The following is an 18,691-nucleotide window of genomic DNA, read 5'->3' as shown; positions in this document are numbered from 1 at the left end:
TATGCAAGTACATATATAGTATATATTAGTAATTCAAGATTGAATTATTTAAAGCAACGAAGATCCAGCTCCAACCGTAATAGGCCGTTACACCCTAGTATTAATTGAGTTTCTCAAATATACGGTCGTAAATATATTGTTTATTTGAAAAAAATTTGCGTATTAATATATTATTAAGCACTAACGATTCCTTTTGACCAAAAATAGGATTGTTTATTGTTTCTTTTAATTGATTTATAAAATCTTTTACTTTTAACAAATGACTGTGTAGTAGCTGTTCAGTGACTAGTTAAGTTTTACGAACCATCGCTCGAAGAATGAGCTTGCGTTCATAGTGCAGCTTATGAAACAGATGTTTATTGTAGCTACCAACCAGTCGGCGTAATCTCAGATACATATATCGCTGCTTGTCCCGCCAGCAATACTCATTACTTGCATTAGGCACTCGCAAGCATGTGAACCATGCGCGTCTTAAGACATATTTGAGATGCATGCTGACCTAGAAATTAAATAGATGGATTGAATCATATTCTATGTATAAGGTGTCCCATTTTTAATGACGACCTCAAATTTCTCTTGAACAGTGCATTTTAGAGAAAAATGTTTCAGACAAAAGTTTTGGGACTTTGAGGGGGACATAAGATGCTATCATTGATTTGACCTTAAATGGCGTTGTCAAGGTCAGGACAAAGTCACTTCGAATTTTTTAAATGGAACTCCCCATTTTTTATTACATATTCTTGTAGCTTACCTCGACAGCTTTTCAAAGTACTATAATAAAATATTTTTTCATTAAGTACTTTTCGGGTATAACTTTTGAAAGTTACAGTACCACCGGCATTAAGATTACCCAAGGTGTCCGACTGACGGCTAAAACCTCTTGAATATTGTTCAGGAATATCTCCTGGATAACTTTATTGAGATCAAGACCATTGGAGATTATTCCTGTTACTTTCATTTTTGCACTAAAAATTTAGTTTTACAAAAATGAAAATAAGAGGTACATATAACCTTCAATGGCTTTGATCTCAACAAATGTTATTCAAGAGATGTTCCTAAACAACATTCAAGAGGTTTTAGCCGTCGGACATTTTAGGTAATGCTATAATGCTGGCGGTACTGTAACTTTTAAGCCTTATAATTCGAAAAGTACTTAATGAAAATGAACTTAATTACAGTGTTTTGAAAAGCTATCAGGGTACACTACAAGAATATGTAATGAAAAATGGGGAATTCGATTTAAAAAATTCCAAGTGACCTTGCCTTGACCTTCACAACGCCACTCAAGATTAAACTTATGTCACCCTCGAAATCACAAAACTTTTGTTTGAAACATTTTTCTCTAAAATTCATTGTTCAAGAGAAATTTAAGGTCGTTATTTAAAATGGGACACTCTCTGTATATCGCTCTTTTACTTAAAAAATAAACAAGCATCTATATTTCATAAGTATATTAATTATCCTGGAATAATTTGATTTTTTTTAAATTAACACAATTAAAAAAATTAAGTTTCTTAGAGAAGAGGAAAAACTGGACAGAAAATTATTAACTAATCAAACAGCTATTAAAAAAGTATATTCTTAACAATCTTAACATGATCTAATGTCATTTTTGTCATTTTTATTTCACAAAAAAATCCCTTAAAAACTATTCTTTTCGAGTTGATTTTTTAAAAAATTATTTTGAGTTGTGATGATTTTGACAATTTTTTTTAAAGTTAATTTATTTGTAATGATTGAGTGGGTAATGTTAACTCATTCATAGTAATAATTTGAGAATCATTTTTTTAGTTTTTTTAGTTGTGTCACATTTGAAGTAAAATAGCGATATGTATAATATACAATATTCACAGGCTCTATTTTGATTTAAATTCTCTTATAATTCTCTTTTTTGCTTTAAGATTTTCACTTAAGAAATGTTCATTTAATATTAAAGAAATATTGCTATCAGTGATCTTTCTCGACTACCTTAGATAATCAAAATTTGAAAATTTAGATTGCTTTACGAGACATTTTTAGAAATTCTTAGGAATTTTGAAAATTTGGAATGCTTAAAAGTCTTGACTTTAGAAAGTTTCTTTAGAATTGAAAATCTTTTCGTTTTAAAATAAAATATAAGAGAAATTTTCTAAAAATTGTTAAAAATAAAATTTCTTCTCCCAAATCTTAATATCTTATAAAATATCTTAATAATCTTATAAAACAAAATAATTTGAGATAATAAAGTTTTATAAATGTAAAAGAAAAAAATATATTGTTGTGTATGTGTGTGTGTGTGAAAAATTCAAGATTTCACGAGATTCAATACATTCAAGAGACTTTCAAAATTAAAAAAATTTTTTAATTAAAAAATTTTTTAGTTTTAAATAATATTCGGATTTTTGTAATATATGTATAAATGTGCTAAAGTATTCGATGTGCCCTGTTCATCACTGAATATCACATCTTCTAAAAATATTGACCCTTTACCACGGGATTGTCAGTTCTTGATGAAATCCTAAAGGATAGCACCTGCCGACCTTCTTCCAGACAGTCCAGAACGTCGACTATCTTACATCCCGAGACCAGCGCAGATCTATTGACGATTTGTCTTTACTGATCATTGCTTAAACGAACATGAGCGATAGCTATTCGATCGAAGATTGTTGATTCATTAATCGAACGCTGATAAGTGATCGTAAAATTAAACGGTGAGATGATGAAAATAAGGAGATTACCCATTTATTTTGCGTTCAGTAACTTTTTCGAAGTGATCCATGAAATTCTCGCAAGTGCGCGTGAAGATCTGCAGGTCGATGTAACTGAAGACGCGCGACTCCTGGCAAGGATTGAAGACCGTCTGCAGTAGGCAATTGAGATTATCGAGGATTCTACCGCCGTAGAAGCAGGAGATGGGTAAATCACGTGACCTATTTAACGTAAATAAAATAGGTAAGAAAGTATTGATCCTTTTTTTATATGTTTACGTAAATTTAACGAAATCGTCTTTCTTAAAATTAATACCCATTCAGCAGGAAAAAAAATATTTTAAATCGAAGAGGAGAATATTCGAATAAAAATCGATTAATTAATACATTAATATTTAATAATATATTACCCAGATAACAAAACGTTCCTTGGCATAAGAAAAGAAATAGGTGCTTAGCACAAATTTCTCTTCAATTGCCATCATGTTGTTGTCATCAGGGCAATAATAATTTCATTTACGTCAACCTAGAGGCATTATGCGGACAACGATCGTTTGCGTAAATGAGCGGAAATGCTGTAACAAACTTATTCCCATAAATGTTGTTACAATCTGTTGGAAATCATTTTTGTAAAATATTTAGTCCACATTTTTGTCAATTGAAACGAAATGAAGCGTCGTTGAGCAGTATGTGGTGCCGCCACCATCGAGTTAAATTTCTCGATTTTAAAAAACGACATAGAATAGAATAAAAGATGCGGCATTAGAATATTTCTCAGCTGTGTTGTAATAAAATAATTTTTTGAAGTGAGCCCCAAGGGTGGGGCTCTAAGATGAAAGGCATAATACTTTTTTTGAAATGTTTACCGAGTAAATAAAATCTTCTAATACTTTAATATGTATTTTGTTCTGCATTATAATTTTATTTATAGTAACTTACACCTGTCAACCAAATGAGCAAAATGTCTAAAATCAACTCATAAATCACTTTAAGATATCTTTCGGAGTTCTTTATGAAATATTTTAAAGATGTGTTTTTTAAAGAACTCTTAAAGATATCTTAAAGTTCTCTTTTTTGAGTCGATTTTAAATAGGAAAGCATTGTTAGAGATTAATTTTTACTACAATTACAGTTTCTTTTATATTGCTGTCAAATTGCTAGCAAATTTGTTTTATGTAGAATTAGGTCCAATCATGTTGCCATACGATTGTCCTAACTTATAAAACTTATAAAAAAGAAGAGAAAAATTGTTTCCCTTCGGTTGTGCATAACCGTTTATGGTATATATTGCCGCCAATATCATAAGCAAAATCGGAAGCCGCTTTCCTAAAAAAAGATGGCAATTTAGGCAACGCAATTTGTATCAAATTTATAGCAACATACAGGAAACTTGCTATCTGGGTAATGTTAAAGTTTTTCTATCTTATATTATGGAAAAAGTTCCTTTGCAAATTGGTAAAAAGACCTTTCCCCATCAATATTTTTATTAAAAATGATTAAAATTTAAATTAAAAAAAAAAAGATTTTAAACAATGTATTTATATTTTGACCGTATATTTGAAAAACTCAATTAATACTATAATGTAACTGCCTATTACGGTCCGAGCTGGATCTTTGTTGCTTTAAATAATTCAATCTTGAATTACTAATATATCCTATATATGTACTTGCATATATACCATATTGTAGTCTTTTTCAAACTGCGCGCCGAATTGTTTTTCCGGACTAAATAAACGCAATTAAAACTACTCTAGTAATCGCGAAATAAATTGACAAGCAATTTTTATTATATTATATTTTTTAAAAGATTTTAAAGCTTGAAATCTCTACTTTTGAATGGTTGCTATATTTTTTGAATTTACGTGAGTTTTGTAATTTTTACGTATAGAAAATTACTGAAAAAAGTAGAAAATTTTCTTTTTACTTTGTGTAGGTCTGTAGCGTACCCAAAAAATTTGAACAAATTTTTGATTGTTTATCGTGAAAGCTCAAAGCTTTCCCACAAAATTAGAAAAAGTTTTTTAAAAATGTTTCTATTTTTTGTTTTCAAGTTACTCTCGGATTATCTAACAAGTTGTGTAATTGTCAATTTTAAAAAAATAGAATATATGGATTACTAAAAGTCTTTTTGCTAACTTGTAAAAAGACTTTTTCTCCAATATATCATATGTTTTAATTTTTAGAAGTTTTAAAAAAAAATTTAGACTCTGGAGAGAAGATATTAGGTGTTGAACTTAATTCCTGCCGCTCGCTCTTAATTTAAAACAATGTTCCACATCTTTAAAAAATCTAAAAAAAAATTTTTGTAATGTAATATGCTAAAAAGTTTGACACACTTTTTAGCATATTACATATTAAAAAAATTTTTTTTTAGATTTTTTAAAGGTGTGGAACATTGTTTTAAATTAAGCGAGCGGCAGGAATTAAGTTCAATACCTAATACAATATTTAGCACAAAAAATATGAGTGTATATTTTTAAATTATAAGGACATATATAGAAGAAAATATTGAATATGAGGAATTTCTTAAAGTTTATAGTAAACAGATTTAAATGGAGAGATTTAAAAATCAATCCAATAATTCAGTAATCTTAAATAAACTAACGGGATTTTACATCCAGATAGCAATGATTTAATATAGATTCATCAGTTTGAGGAATTTAGAAACCTTGGATGGGTATATCGCCACGTGACTGCCTTCAGCATTCGATATTGGCAGCGAATAAGTTCCAGCGCGTTAAAAATTTTGTTGCACTCTACTAACTCCGTGTTAGTCTTTACGTTGTTCATGAGGTCTTCTGTGCGTTTTATTGCAATCTCAAGTTTGGTGCCAGCCACTAGAAATTCGCTGTTCAGTACCGTAGCAGCAATGTCGTAGCAACGTCTATTTAACAATTAGAATCAAGAAATGAGAAAGTATCTTTTGAAATTTTGAAATTTAAGATTTCAAAGAAAAATACTGAAGTATATTTAGGATCACAATTATGCAGTGCAATACAAAAATTACAGTATAAAATCTATCCATTAAAAAAATATATTTCCTAAATATTTAATACTTAAATTCATGATATATTCCAAAAATTAGTAAATTAGGAAATTAATTAGAATAAATATAGATGATCGGTAAAATTCTAATAATTGTTCTCGTAATTTTTAAAACTCCCTTTAATTTTGCTAAATTGACGGGGATCTACCTGGAGACTAGACGAACGGTACAGGCTACGTCGTGCAATGGCAGCATCTTCAGGATGATACTGAGGATTTCCGGCGGTAAACTATCCAACGTGTATCCGACACTCTTGTATCCTTGTATGTCCTGTCTGCATCGCGAGAATACTCTCCGCCGTTTCGCGCCCATTTGATTCCTTTTGGATTTTGTCCTTGCTCGCGATCGTGAGCAATTACAACCGATCGCGATCAATCATGAAAATTACGTGCATCCTTGCGTACTGATCACGATTGAAAGGATTTTTTTTCGGTTATAGGATAGGAATTCTCGAAATTTTGCAAGAATCTTTTGAGGAGTGAGAACTCCCTAATTTGCACAAAACAAAAGAGTCTTATATCACAATTCTCTCCTATCATTGTGATGATAACTTCAATCTGAAGACAAACGAGAAGCTAAGATCTATGATTAAAATAAATATACATCTTCCTAGATTCTAGATGATACAAGTCTAAAAACATGCTAATTTTATCTTTAAAGATCTTTTAAATTTCTCTGTATTTTTACAAAAATTATCGTAATAACATTCATGATTCTTACTGCTGTATCAATATAATTAGCTTAAATTTTGTCTTTAAATTATTTTTTCTTCAATTAATCACTTCTTGAATTATTTTCGTATAAACATCTAGATATTATTTTCAAAATCTGTTTCGGAAAAAATAATTAGTATATAATATGTATTTTTCTTTTAAAAAATCTGTATAAAATAAATGTAGAGATTGAGGAATAAAGTGAATACAAGAAGTAACTTCATTGGTTCAAGATTTATTTTTTTATATATTTCTCGTAAAGTATAGAATGATAAATTGAATATAATCGGCATAATGTTCACATGGTTTTGATTTGTCAATTATTAAAGTCAATTAAGTTTTTGTTTGTCATCCAACTTGAAAAAGTTGTCATTTGAATATATTACTTTCTGGTCGTTGAGTAACTTTGGAATACTTTAAGATAAATTTCACTTCATTACAACCTTCAGAATTCCAAAGATCCAAAAAAATTGACACTTTTAAAGATCTAAATGTAAGATAGTATCGATCCAAAATTTCATAAGTTCGAAATTTCAAGCATCTCCGATTCCAAGCAATTGAAAATTGTAATTTTCAAGAAATTCGAACTTCCAAAGATTTCATCTTTCAAGCAACTATTCGAAAGATTTAAAGTAAGAATTCAATTTTCCAAGCATTCACAGTTTCAAGGAATCCGTCTTCTAAATAATAAAAGTTCCAGGAGTCGAATCATCCAAACATCCGAAGTTCCAAAAAGCCAAAGTACAAAAGGCCGTACGAAGGTTCCAAGGATGCAATGTTCTAGTCTGGATCGATCCGAAAAAGTTCCGAGGAATTAAACTTTTACAGTTGAACATGAAGGATCCACAATAATCTTTTTTAGACGACAAAGGCCTCTTCGACTCTTCTTATGCGCCAAAATTTACTGGCATTAACAAAGTGAATTTGGCCTGATCAATGCTTGTCTCTTCGGCCGCGCACGGCCCAATGCTATCTAATAAGCTTTGTATGGCGCTCTGATTACTTGGATGCTTTCTCTTGGTATGTTCGCGACGATGCTTGAGCTCTTTGAACGTTTTACCGCATTGCTCGCAGGAGTACGGCCTGGCAGCCTCATGAGAGCGTAGATGACCCTCGTAGTGACTCTTCCTGACGAATTTCTTACCGCATAGACCACAGTCGTACTGAAAACGGCCTTCATGAGCGGCCACGTGCGAGCTCAGAGTCCACTTGGTTTTGAAAGTCTTTGAACAGTAATCGCACCTAATCTTCGAATCGTTTTTGTCTGTCCTTCGAGGATCTTTCTTTATCAACAGCATCTCTTCCAGAAGAAAGTCGTCCTCGTTTTTCACAATTGTTGAGGATTTATCTATCATCGCTTGACTCTGCAGCGTATTTCTAGTATGTTCCTCTTGCTTCAAGTGATTATTCTTTGGCGTTATCTAGACAAATGATAATACATATAATTATTTATATATAATTTGAGAAACAAATTATATATACAAAATATAAACGTTTCGTTTTTATTGTTTTATCAAAAATTTATTTAATTGTGTCTGTTATTGCTCTAATTAATTAAGAATTTGTTTAAGAATTAGAAGAATATCGAATAAATCGTACTTTGCCATGTGAGACCAGATGAGCTTTGAGTTTATCTTCATCGTTGTACCTCTTCGTACATCGCGGACAAGGATATCCGCCCTTGTTTTCCGTATCGCGCAAAAGAGCATCTTGTAAAGTTGCATCGCTCGTTGCGTTTTCGATATCGACTTTTTGTTCAGTTTGCTGCAGCTTTTCCTTGCGCATTGCGTGCCGAGCTATGTGCCGCTTCAAATCGTGCAATCTAGAAAACGCTCGTCCATATCGCATGCATGTGGGAAAGGGACAGCCTTTTCCACATGTCCTGTTCCTCGGACTGGAAAAAAAGCACGTATTTAAATTTTCCAAAAAATCTTAAACTTCTAAATACCGCTAAAAACAAATATTCAATATAAGCAATTGTTTATTGATCTTAATTGAAAAGATAAAAGTGAAAATTGACTTTAAATGAAAGATGGTTGGAATGAAGTAGCTAAGATATTGAAGAAATTCTAAGAGACTTAATAATTTAAAGAATCTGAAAATTTGATCATTAAGAAATTTAAAAATCAAAAACTGAACTTCTATACCAAAAATATCCTTATTACATCAAGAATAAAATTATATCCGATTCAATATATGTATAACATATGTATGTTTTACTCAATATGTGTATCTTTCAGATTATGTAGAGACATCTAGAATTCATAGATTGTGAAAGAATTTTTCTATGAAAAAGCTCGCTGTTTCCTGTACCTTCGAGGAGGATTGACGATTACTGGGACTGCCCGTTTTGTATCACTGCCGTAATCCTTACTATTCTTGTCGACTTTCTGACTAGCCATTGTGGCCAGTTGTGCTGATAACGGTATCACGATGGAAATAGTTTCGTTGGACCCTGGTGTGACGATAGGCCCAACATGAATCGCTGGCGGCGTTGCTAACGATATACCGCTCTCGTTGCTCCTACTCATGTCGATTTCGTCCAAGAAGAGTATTCGTTAAGGTATAATCTGCACAATATGTTACAATTATTAATGTTGAAATCTTGTTTTTGAAATTATTATTAATACTATTATTCATCAAATAGGAAATAGGCAATCCTGGCCATAACGATTTAAGCTGGGATTTTTTTAATGCTTAATTAATTTAAAGTGAATTAATATATATTATATACGTACATACACAGTACTATTATTATTATTATTATTTATGAATTGTTGCTCACATAAACGTGAGATATTAATTTCGAAAATAAGATAAACGGAGAAGTACGAAAGTTTAATTAAATAGAGTTTAATTAAAGAGATTGTTGCATGAACGATAATAGTTTCTTAATTGTTATTAAACGTTCATTCAATTAGTGAGATACATATTAGAATGATTAAAGAAACATCTATTTACAATGTAATTTGTTAAAAGTTTGAATATAATTTAAATTATAATTATTAATTACAAATCAATTCGATTTCATAATTATTAAATGAAAAATATTTAGATAAAATATACATGTACAGTAAAGTATAAACGTGTATATATATTTATTTATTAAAAATTTTAGAAGTAGTAAAGAATATATAAACGTGTGTGCGTGTGTGCATTTACTGTATTATTATTAAATATATACACTTATTAGCGAGTTACATACTAAAACATTTTAGTAAAGACACGCTAATTGGTATAAATTCTTCGCATATCTTGTTAACAAATGCCTCGTTAATTGAATTTCATGTATACAATTTAATTTTGTTTAACTATTTAAGCTAAAGGAATAAAAATATAATATCTAACGTAACTTTGTTTATATACACTATTCGAGAAATAAATATTATACAAAATATTAATTATTACAAAAATAAATAAAAAATATCGTATGTATAAAAAAACAAGTATTCTTATTTAATAAAACATGATTTGTAAATTGTTGTTCGCACTTTCGTTAAATAGAATTTATGAAAATATTAATTATCTTGTTTTTAACACTTTAAAATAGAATATATTCTAAAAGTATTAATTTTGTATCTCATTTTTACTAAAATCTGAGTATATATACATATATACACACATAAAGTAATTATATATATATACATTATATACTAATCTCAAGTTTTTGCTGCAACATACTGTACACAGATGTATGTATATATATATATACATGAATTTCAGAAGGGTAGCGTAAACCGCGATCGATGGGAGGTCGCCTGTCGCCGTATCATCATTCTATCGCCTCCATGGGAAACAAACAAAAAATCAAGAATTGGACCAGCATAATTTTGGAAATCCTTCGCACAGAAATCTCTACGTTTATTCGTGACAAATGGAAACGCGATGTTTCATTTAAAGCGCACATCGTAAATTCGAAGATAGATATACATCTGGTTTCGATCCCGGAGGCGACATAAAAACGCGAAAGCGTCGACAACAATCATCGTGGCGATCGAGACATCCTCGTGAGAGCTTATACTTAATTATTGTTAGAAAATAAATGCTTTCCAGCAGGAGTCAGATGACATACATAACACAGCGAATCATTCCATCTTCGTTTAACATTGGCAAACAACAAGAATATAATTTTTTTTTAAATGAGTATAAAATCAAGAATGTAGTTGTCTCTTGTTGGAAAGATTCCAACAATATTCTTCTTCTTTACTTTATGGCACCTGTCTTTCTGGAGTAGGACTGTTATTTTTTACTGATTTGAAGATTCGAATTTTTTCGACGCTCCGAAGTTTCGAAATTTAAGGCCTTCAAAGCCTTTGAAAAGTATATTCTTGCGAATGACGAATTTAGTCAAAAAATGCTAAAAATATTGTAAACAAAAGAATAAATTAAAATATATATGCTGGAAAAATGTAATATTCTTAAATAATTTGGATAGCAAATTAAATAGTAAATTAATATGAATGTTTTGGCTTTTTATTAATTATAAGTCATCCTTAACATAAAAGAATTTTAAGAACGGAAACTCGAGACAGAATCATAAAATCGATGAAAGTGATTAAACCTACGTATTTTTTTATTTAATTGTTACAATATTGAAATATTTTATTTCAAATTTTGTCATATAATTTTATAAATACGCACTTATTACTATTAAATTAATAATTGTCTAATTTTGATTGTTTGAAGCTTCAAATCTTTGAAATTTTGAAGTTCAAATGTTAAAGCCTTCAAAGCAAATCACCTATCCTGGAGCAGGTCCTTTGAAGTATTCAATATACATACATACATATATATATATATACATATACATGTTTTACGAGATTTTGCTGCATTCGAAAATATTACTCGAGTACCTTCAAGTATTATTTTAAACTTCTTTGTTGTTCATTGAAAAAGTTAAACAAGCATAAACTATAGTTTGATAGTAGTGTTCCTGTAGTAATATATTATAGAATAAAACTATATTATAAAATGTATTATAGTTCTATAATAGAATATACTATAAAATACTATATTTAATTCTCGCATATAATAATATTATGTATTATATTATTACAGAAACCATAACATTTTATTATAGAATTATAATACCTATATTAATTATAATATTACAGGAATACTGCTATTACACTACTACAACATTTTGTTATATTATAAAATATTATAGTTTCTGTAATGAATATTATATTATTACGAGAAACAAACATAGTAGTATTCCTATAATAATTAATACATTATAAAACTGTAATGTATTACAGAAACACACTATTGGGGGTAGTATTTCGAACGCGCCGTTGTGATTTCCTTCAGGAAAAAAGGAGAATAACAGCAAAGTGCCGAGGTATTACCGAGAGGTCACTGAGGCGCCACGAAAGCGTCGCCGATGGCTCCACTGTCTCAATCGCAGGAGGTTCCCTCTCAGCGAGATGAGTCACGCGCGTCGTCGAGAACACGACGTCAAGGCACGGTACCCAGGTACCGATGACACCGACGTATATATCAGTGTAGTGTCACTGCCAGGACGTCACGGAAGCGTCACTCACGCCGCACAGCGCGACGCCGAGGACCTCGCTCTCGCACGCCTCGCTGTCTCCGTTCCGTTGTTTCCAATTCTGTTTCACGCACAATCTCCGGAGTGAGAACGATACTGATATCCAGGACGATTACGACGGACACTCGCCGTGATACTCTACGTTCGCGAATATCGTAGGGATCGGAAACGACCTGACGGAATAACGTTACCTTGCCTTGCACGCGCGACACCAGGAGTGGCCATTTTAAAGCCAAGGCCTCACTTGACGCTTCGGCGTTTCGCCTCGCCTCCACTCCACTTGCCTCCCTCAGGCAGGCATGACCGTGCGATCGGAGGTACCGCATGCGCATGTCGGACTGGACCGTGTGAGCGTCGCTTCACAGAGGTCAATTCCGTGTAACTTGAAACGAGGTGAAAATTACAAAAGTGAGCGATTCACTTAGGTGTCGACTAATGTAATTATAAATATTCTAATGAATTGGCTCACTTTTGTCATTTTCATCTCATTTTATGGTAAATAGTTGCGACAGAGATCAGAGGATATCGCTTCTGTTTCCTCACTATAAAGTAAATTTGTCATCCATAAATAAGCCTTGTTTGTTATGTTTTTTTAATTGTTATCTTTCCTTTTTTATAAATACTGTTTATAGGTACGCTCGAATGTTACATCATTTTGGATACGCAGGTGATAAAAATGCAGTTGATTAAGGGGATGCTAAACCGATTATTTAATTCGATCAAGGTCGATAGTACAGACTTTTAATTCCAAATTCGATAATAGTGGTGACATCTTTGATTTAGTTTTTACATTATATTATATATAGTATATATCATTCTGTCTTACTCAAACGCATACATCTGTTCTTATCTAACATATGCCAGCACCATCTATCGCAAGACCGCGCAACTACTGCACGGAATTTTGGCTCTGTTGACAGTCCCAGTCTTCGCAAAACATCTATATACACGTATTTTCTATTCAGTGGAAATATTTCTTTTCTAGACTTTGAATCTTAGTTCTACAAACTCGGTATCGTCCGTTTCAATAATGTGACCTCAGCTGCACGCTTATTTTCAAGATATGGACTCTAAAACTTTTATATCAAGCAAATATATATCTGAGGTGACAGCTGTACGAGTCAAAAGTAAGTGAATTTTTAACGAATTTAAAATTTTTTTTCGATTTTTTCATGAAATCCAGTGCAGCTGAGGTCCTGTTTGTGCGTACTTTAATTTAAGTAATAATATACTTTTGCAATCCGTACGTCTAATACAGAGATTTTTCAGAATGGAAATGTGGTAAAACAGAAGGCTTTAGCATCGCCTTAAAGGGACAAATCTATAGATTTGAAATTAAAATGTCTTTTCGTAAGTTATACAGGGTATAAAAAGTCCCGGACCCCTTAAATATCTTGAAAAGTAATTATTTTTGAGAAAAATGTTTTATACAAAAGATGTAGGGTAGAAAATGATCTATTGACTGACCTTATCAATTTGACCTTGGATGGTGCCACCAAGGTCAAGTCAAGGTCAAATCGATTTTTTTAAACGAAACATCCTATTTTTGATTCTAGAATCTAATAGCTGAGGTCGGGAGCTTTCCAAAACATTACAATAAAGCCTCTTTTTAATCAGTACTTTTCAAGTTATGAAAGTTGAAATTTACGGAACCGCCGACATTAGTATTATCTAAGGTATTACGTAGAGATTGCCCGACTGGATTTATGAGTCATGTATGTATGTGCCCGTGAATATCTGTATCTCTATCTCCTCCTCCTTCCTACCCTTTCCTTCTCCTTCCTCGCCTTTCCCTCCTACTCCTTTCCATTCCCTCTCTCTCCTTCCCACTCTTTCAACAAAGCTGGAGACTACATAAGCTAGAGATTTCTCCTATCAAGTTCACTCTTTCTGTGACCTGCGATTGAGAAGGTATTCCTTTTCGTGATACTCCATTCTGAGATTGCTTGTCGCCACATAGTTATCTTAGTTTATAAAGTATTTATTTAATGCTTACTGAACAGGAGCGTATATCCCTTTTAATGATGCGAGGATAGGGTGATCGTAGGAGGTCTTATGCACATGTGACAGAACTTTTCAATCAAACTTTTAGAAATGAGGACAATGGTATATCTAAATCAACTGTTATTCGTACTGTACAACGTTTTGAAGAAACAGGTTTCGTAAAAGACCGTAATAGACAAGGTAGACCAGCAATAGCTACAAATCCTGATAAAAGATTGAATGTTCTACAGTCTTTTATCGAAGATCCGCGTAATTAAGTTCGCAAAGTTGCACAACAACACGACATCAATCCTATGTCAGTTGATAAAATTCTAAAAAAGGAGAAATTTCATCCATATAAGATCCATCTGGCACAGAAACTATGTGAAGATGATTTTGATCGTCGCATTGAATTTTGTGAAAGTATGATGTTAAATATCGATAGAAATCTTTTACTTGTAGACAACATTATTTTTTACAGATGAAGCTACTTTTGAGCTAATCGGGAATGTAAATCGATATAATTGCAGATATTGAAGCGATGAAAAAAAATCCTTATTGGATGTACGAGGCACATACTCAGAATCAGCAAAAAGTCAACGTATGGGCTGGAATTTTAAATGAAGCCATTATTGGGCCTTTCTTTATTGAAGGTAATTTAAACGCTGACAATTACTTAGCCATGCTTCAAGATGAAATAGTTCCGGCAATCCGAAACATCGCTCGTCAAAACTTCAATGACATTTGGTTCCAGTAAGATGGGGAGCCACCTCACTACGGTTTACAAGTACGCCAATATCTGAATGAAGTTTTTCCGAATAGGTGAATAGGAAGAAGGAATTACATTGAATGGCCAGCACGATCGCCTGATCTAAATCCACTCGATTATTTTTTGTGGGGATATTTAAAGGGAAAAATTTATAATACTAAACCTAGAAATCTTAATGATTTACGTTAATGGATAATAAATGAATTTAGAATAATGCCTCGCGAATTCTGTAGAAATGCAGTCTTAAGTTCTTATAATAGTTTAGCACATTGTCAGACTGCGGAGGGATGCCAATTTGAGTATTTGCTATAATATGTAACATTCTCTTAACCCTAGCTCGCCATACTGGGATATGACGTATCTAATGCGATTTTTCACATTGCAATTCAGACTTTAACTTTTTATGATGTAATTTAAGAATAAAATATTTTTTGTTTCATCTTTGTGTGTTTATTTGTTCTTGTCTTATTCTAGAGATATCAATTTTGCATGTGATAAGTTAAAAATATGTTTTCTATTCAGAGATATAACTTGACGAAGTTCCAGATCACGGTGGGGTCTAGCCGAGAAAGTAATTAAAAACTGGTAGGCAAGGCGAGCTGGGTTAAAGAAATGACAAATGCTCAAACGAATGACAGTTGATTTAGATATACCATTGTCTTTATTTCTAAAAAAATTGATTGAAAAGTTTTGTCGCTTGCGTAAGACCTCCTATGACCATTCCATCCTCGTATCATTAAAATGGATACGATCATTTTAGCTTAGGTAATGCTAATGCCGCGGCGGTTCCGTAACTTTCAACTCTCATAACTTGAAAAGTACTGATTAAAAAGAGGCTTTATTATAGTGTTTTGGAAAGCTCCCATTAATAGCTATTAGATTCTAGAATCAAAAATAGGATGTTTCGTTTAAAAAAATCGATTTGACCTTGACTTGACCTTGATGGCACCATCCAAGGTCAAGTTGATAAGGTCAGTCAATAGATCATTTTCAACCATACATCTTTTGTATAAAACATTTTTCTCAAAAATGATTACTTTTCAAGATATTTAATGGGTCCGGGACTTTTTATACACCCTGTATGTATAATATAAGAGTTATTTATAATAAATTAAATATACGTGTATAAAATATGTTAATTAAAATATAAAATGATTTTGTTGTGTTTAAAATAATTTAAAATATTGAATAGTATAAATTTTACTTTCAGAAGCTGGGTGGGTCTATTTTTCAAATCTTACAGCTTTTCTTTGGATAAGATTTGTTATAATTCATTGTATTCCTTGTCTCAAAATGATATTGTTTCAGAACCATATTCTTCTCTTCCACTGTTATTCAGCTAATATTAAAAAATGAATAAATCTTTTAAAGACTTATTGTTATAAAGGATTTTTGTGAATTAAATTTGATAGAAATTCAAAATGGCAGATTCAATGTGGTGGCTTAATTAATGATTGGAAAAATAATTTTTCTTAAAATTAAAATATTTTTAATTGTCGAAAGTATAAATCTTAGTGAAAATTTTTTTCAGAATTTTTATACAAATTGGAAATTTTCAGAAAATACTGAGAAAGTTTATATTTTTTAATAGTATTTTTATGTATGTTAATTCTGAAATACAAGATTTAAAAAATTTTTCATATAATTCTATAATTTAAAAAAAAATAAGATCCTTAATATTGTTAAAAAAAAAACATTTAACTTAAACATTTTTTAATTTTATAAAATTTTATAAAAAATTTTAGAATAAGAAATTTTAGGAATCTAAAAAAATTCCAGAATTCATGTAATTTTCATGATATTATTGGACATTCCTTTTGCAATTTCAACGAAAAGAATGGGAAAGTTAGGTGTGCGAGATGTTTTAGTTAGCAACTCGAGTAGCGCCGTCTTCTCAGCCGAAATACACACTATTCCATTTTCTTTCTTTTCTCTCATCGACCAGGTTTCTCTCTCACTTTCTTCCATGCGATGAAAGTATACTGCAGAATTGCACGTGAAGTTCGATCTAAATACGAAGGCGAACACAAGCGAGGAACGGAGGGAAACGCATGTGAGCTGCGTGCACAGTCGATGATTCAATCGTAAAGTAATAATATTCGCAACGGATATTATGATATTATCTTTTTTTTTCGCACAGTTAAATGTAATCTAAAGCGTGGCTTTTATATCTGGTGTCAGCGAATATACTTTCGGTTGTCAGATTTCAGAATTGACGGATAATCGCTCGTTAGAACATGAATTACACACAAATGATTAATTATCCGTTCCTCCGTAGAATATCGAATCACTGTGATTTAAAATACTGTAGTTACACGAATTTGAGAGATTGCGACATACATTTAAAAAAATCGAATTGAGACTCAAAGCGATAAGATTAATCTTTCGGGAATTTCAATATATATTGAATTTCATATAAAATTATAATTTCGAGTACAATTTTGCGCAATTTTACAAGAAACTGATCATTTGAGGATTTAAAAAATTCTGTCGTCCAAAAGTTATCGAAATAAACGTTCTTTAAAATACTGTAGTTGCAAGAATTCGAGATATCTCAACATTGACGATTTCAAAAATCGATTCTTTGAAATTGGAGGCGAGTAATAATATCTCAAGAATTTATAGTATATCACGACTTAAATTTCGTAAATACAATTTTGAATATAATTTTGAGCAATTTTCTAAGGAATATCTTTTAATCAATTACTTGGGAGTAAAAAAATTTTATCTTTTACACATACGATTTTAAAGTTCACAAGATTGCATGTAGTACTTTTTATATTTCAAGTATGTTGATTAATATAAATGACACTCCTTTTTCTCCTACGAGACTCGTTTCTGTTATCAACTAATGATGCCATTAAGAAATACTAGAGATAGTTAGTAAAAAATTTGATAGAAAAATGATTTTGCTTTTGTTGGAAGAAGTTGAAATTTGTGTGCGTGCATTTTTATTTGTACATTTTTTTAATATCCGTACATTTCAAAATATTGCATTTCATAATATTATTTTATTAATTTAATAAAAGTATTGATAGGCTTTGAATTCGTATTAAAAGATTTTGATATATAATTTTGCTGAAAATGTGAAAAGATAAGCGTGAAGGAGTAGTAAATAGTATTTCTGATTTATTTTGGTTTCATTCAGCACACGTGGTCTTGTTTCGCCTTTGCGTTATATCAGAGCGAATAGAAGTGGGTATATAGGAAAGATGTGCATTTTGAAAGTTAGAAAGAAAAGCTATTTGCTACGAGAGAATGAATACGGAGCATATCTACATTTATATAAGGACTTCGATTCTGAAAAGCCACTTCTACCGTTGCGCAACTATGTCGAGTGAAGTGCGATATCTATTAAAATATCATATTGTACTTCAAATTGTAATCTGTTATATCTAGATACAAGTCTATTTTTATTCGAACTCTACAATTTATGTATTAAAAAAAATGACAAAAAATTATGCAGAATTAAATACAGAAATATTACGAGAGTATCTGCGTATATTCATTAAATATCTCACTTAAAGTTTAACGGATATTATTTGTCCTTTAAATCTTGATTTCTACTTTGATATTATGTACATATTATATAATAATTTGATGAATTTTAGAATTTTTTATATTTGAGAATTTTTTGTCAAATAAGAACGGAAAGAGAAGGAAAAAGGACTTATTAGGTGTACAACTTTGCTTCTACCGTGTTTTTTCCGAAATTCGAGGCTTTATTGTAAAAAACTGGTTATACATTTATGATTCAAAGTATTGTCCATCGCTGGTCACTTTTTCCCATCTTTCGGGCAGCGTACGAATCCCGCGTCGAAAAAACTGGTCATCTTTTGAAGATCCACGAATCGATCCAATTTTTTACTTCTTCATAAAACCGGAAGTGCTGGTCAGCCAGGCCGTGTGCCATTGATCGAAACAAGTGATAGTCGGAGGGAG

General features: G+C 31.4%; 2 protein-coding genes and 1 pseudogene across 2 annotated transcripts in view; all 3 read right to left on the bottom strand.

Annotated features, from left to right (window-relative positions):
- The window catches only part of LOC108760608 (uncharacterized), a 7,886-nt gene extending 1,654 nt beyond the window's left edge, over nucleotides 1-6,232 (bottom strand). The window contains exons 1-5 of the mRNA XM_018506650.1: nucleotides 5,882-6,232; nucleotides 5,356-5,571; nucleotides 2,718-2,909; nucleotides 2,470-2,575; nucleotides 305-499 (exon numbers count right to left, since the gene is read on the bottom strand). Coding sequence (XP_018362152.1) covers nucleotides 305-499; nucleotides 2,470-2,575; nucleotides 2,718-2,909; nucleotides 5,356-5,571; nucleotides 5,882-6,045 — 873 coding nt within the window. The 5' untranslated portion in view covers nucleotides 6,046-6,232. The remainder of the gene's footprint in view (nucleotides 1-304; nucleotides 500-2,469; nucleotides 2,576-2,717; nucleotides 2,910-5,355; nucleotides 5,572-5,881) is intronic.
- An 848-nt stretch (nucleotides 6,233-7,080) lies between these two features.
- LOC108760601 (zinc finger protein 569) lies at nucleotides 7,081-11,966 on the bottom strand. The gene is made up of 4 exons (XM_018506643.1): nucleotides 11,795-11,966; nucleotides 8,760-9,016; nucleotides 8,046-8,340; nucleotides 7,081-7,867 (listed from the first exon to the last, which is right to left on the bottom strand). Exons 2-4 carry the CDS (start codon nucleotides 8,975-8,977, stop codon nucleotides 7,334-7,336), a joined length of 1,047 nt encoding a protein of 348 aa, XP_018362145.1. The 5' UTR covers nucleotides 8,978-9,016; nucleotides 11,795-11,966; the 3' UTR covers nucleotides 7,081-7,333.
- On the bottom strand, nucleotides 11,967-12,329 carry LOC108760602 (uncharacterized; annotated as a pseudogene).
- Between the last annotated feature and the right edge of the window lie 6,362 nt (nucleotides 12,330-18,691).

This window comes from Trachymyrmex cornetzi, unplaced genomic scaffold (assembly GCF_001594075.2).
Source record: "Trachymyrmex cornetzi isolate Tcor2-1 unplaced genomic scaffold, Tcor1.1 scaffold229, whole genome shotgun sequence".
Classification (NCBI taxonomy): domain Eukaryota; kingdom Metazoa; phylum Arthropoda; class Insecta; order Hymenoptera; family Formicidae; genus Trachymyrmex; species Trachymyrmex cornetzi.
Note: the sequence above shows the minus strand (reverse complement) of the source record. Positions and strands in the feature narration are given on the sequence as shown.